Source organism: Helobdella robusta, assembly GCF_000326865.2.
Source record: "Helobdella robusta unplaced genomic scaffold HELROscaffold_1279, whole genome shotgun sequence".
In the NCBI taxonomy this organism is placed as follows: domain Eukaryota; kingdom Metazoa; phylum Annelida; class Clitellata; order Rhynchobdellida; family Glossiphoniidae; genus Helobdella; species Helobdella robusta.
The window spans coordinates 2,925-5,055 of record NW_008703704.1 but is presented as its reverse complement, the minus strand read 5'-3'; the positions used below and the strand labels follow the sequence as shown (position 1 = coordinate 5,055).

Here is a 2,131-nt window from a genome sequence, read left to right as displayed (position 1 = left end):
CGAAATATGGCCTTATTTGCAACATGAATTCGAAAAATAAGTTTATTTTGAATTTTAATAAACTAAACGTTCACCAAAAAACTTTAGTGAGAAAATCGAAAAAACGAACTACAAACATATTAACGCCAAACATTCGGTAGAATTTATAGAGTATTGTAAAAATTATGGTCTATTACTAACATATATATATATATATATATATATATATATATATATATATATATATATATATATATATTCATTTAAATTTAGAGCTTTCATGTCTTGCTCGATTTTTTTCGACCAGGACGTCTTTGGACGGCCTTTGGGACGGGTGCCAGGTACTTCAACATCTGCAAGCAAAGTTATGGCACTGTTTCCACTTCGTTTGACATGACCAAACCCCCGCAGACGGTGTTGCCGGCATTCGTCCTATATACTAACAGTATTGTAGGTGCGTAAGGAGAGAGCTGATATTTGTTGATGTGTGAAAGTTGATATGTGATATATATATATATATATATATATATATATATACAACAACAACACACGTTTAGACGACATTTTCCCCGAGATCGGGGGTTGCCGTTTGGCTACCTATGATGAAACCGAAATACCCCTCGACGCCATTCCATCATAAGTATTTTATTTGGCTAATTTTTACGCAGGACGCCCTTCCTTACGCAACCACAGTTATAAGCGGTGGGCCTAGCCTTTGATGATCCAACATCACTCATAAGGCAGTGAGGGTCAGTTTAATGTCATAACCAGGACATTGGTGTTTCTGCCTATATATATATATATATATATATATATATATATATATATGTGTGTGTGTGTGTGTGTACATTGATTTTCAGTATTTTTACTTATTTCATTTTTTCTTGAGTTAATTTCAAGAGTGTTGAATATGAGTTTACGATGCTTTCTATTGAGCAACTTTAAAATAAATTTGAATTAATACAATTAAATAAGATAAACTAAAAGTTATGATTTTTTATAATGATTTAAATTTCTAAAACTGACCCAAAACAAACTAGGCTAAAAACCATTAATAAATCAATATAAATGTGAGCAGCATCTATGAAATTAAATTTATTGTCAACTAACCAAATTTTCAGCAATATCTTCTGGCAAATCAACATCCCTGCTAAATTTGAACGAGACCATTGACTGCTTGCTTGTCTCCAGTTGACAGTGAATCACATCCCCATCTGACTCGATGCTTTGAATTGTCAAGTTTGGTAAGGCCAGCCGAGGATCTGAGCGACGAACCTTTTTTGGTTTTGATTTGTCCCGTCTTTTTGCTTTGTCTGCGGACGATGAGGTAGTGGAAGTTGTAGTAGAAGTTGCTGTTACTGTTGCTGAAGTTACCGTGGCAATGGACGTTGTTGACACTGTGGCTGATGTTGCATAACTGCTGTCTACGTCACTGTAAGATTAAGTTTTACAATTTAAAAGTTAAGGTATCTCCATCTATGAGATAATTTAATTATAGTAATAACTATATAAAAACCACTAAACACAAAATTGGACCTGACTAATTAATTTTAAAGCGTTAATGCTCCATACTTCAACAAAATGTAGCCAAACAAACAAAAAAAAACTACAACAAACCTTTCCCTGATGTGCTTCAAATCATCAACATTGGTTCCAGGTGAAGACGGTTGATTCGATTGGTTGACCATACCTACAGGTACAACTGAGCTTGCTGCACAGGTTGTTGGTGGCCACTTATTAGCATTAACAACAGGATCAACCTAAGGGTACAAATTACATATAAATATATCTTCATTCAATACTTTATATATATATATATATATATATATATATATATATATATATGAAAAAACAGCCTGTTCGACGTTAGTTAACTTTAAATTTAACTTTTCGAATTTTCTTATGGTTGATTGTAAATCATTTTCAAGTTTCTTTAGTTCAAAACCAAAATTTTTTTTATTTTATGCAAGATAGAACAGAAAAACTTATTTCGGTATTCCTATACCATCTGCGGTGTACAAAATATCGAATTTTGAACACCGAAGATGGCATTGAAAATGATTTAAGATCAACCGATAGAATATATATGTGTATATATATATATATATATATATATATATATATATATATATATATATATATATATATATCA

At 31.8% G+C, this 2,131-nt stretch overlaps 1 protein-coding gene across 1 annotated transcript in view; it reads right to left on the bottom strand.

The window, feature by feature from the left end:
- Window positions 1–1,080: 1,080 nt before the first annotated feature.
- Window positions 1,081–2,131, bottom strand: part of HELRODRAFT_184579 (hypothetical protein) — a gene marked incomplete at both ends in the record, with an annotated part of 2,973 nt that continues 1,922 nt past the window's right edge. The window contains 2 exons of the mRNA XM_009014006.1: window positions 1,081–1,411; window positions 1,597–1,739. Coding sequence (XP_009012254.1) covers window positions 1,081–1,411; window positions 1,597–1,739 — 474 coding nt within the window. The remainder of the gene's footprint in view (window positions 1,412–1,596; window positions 1,740–2,131) is intronic.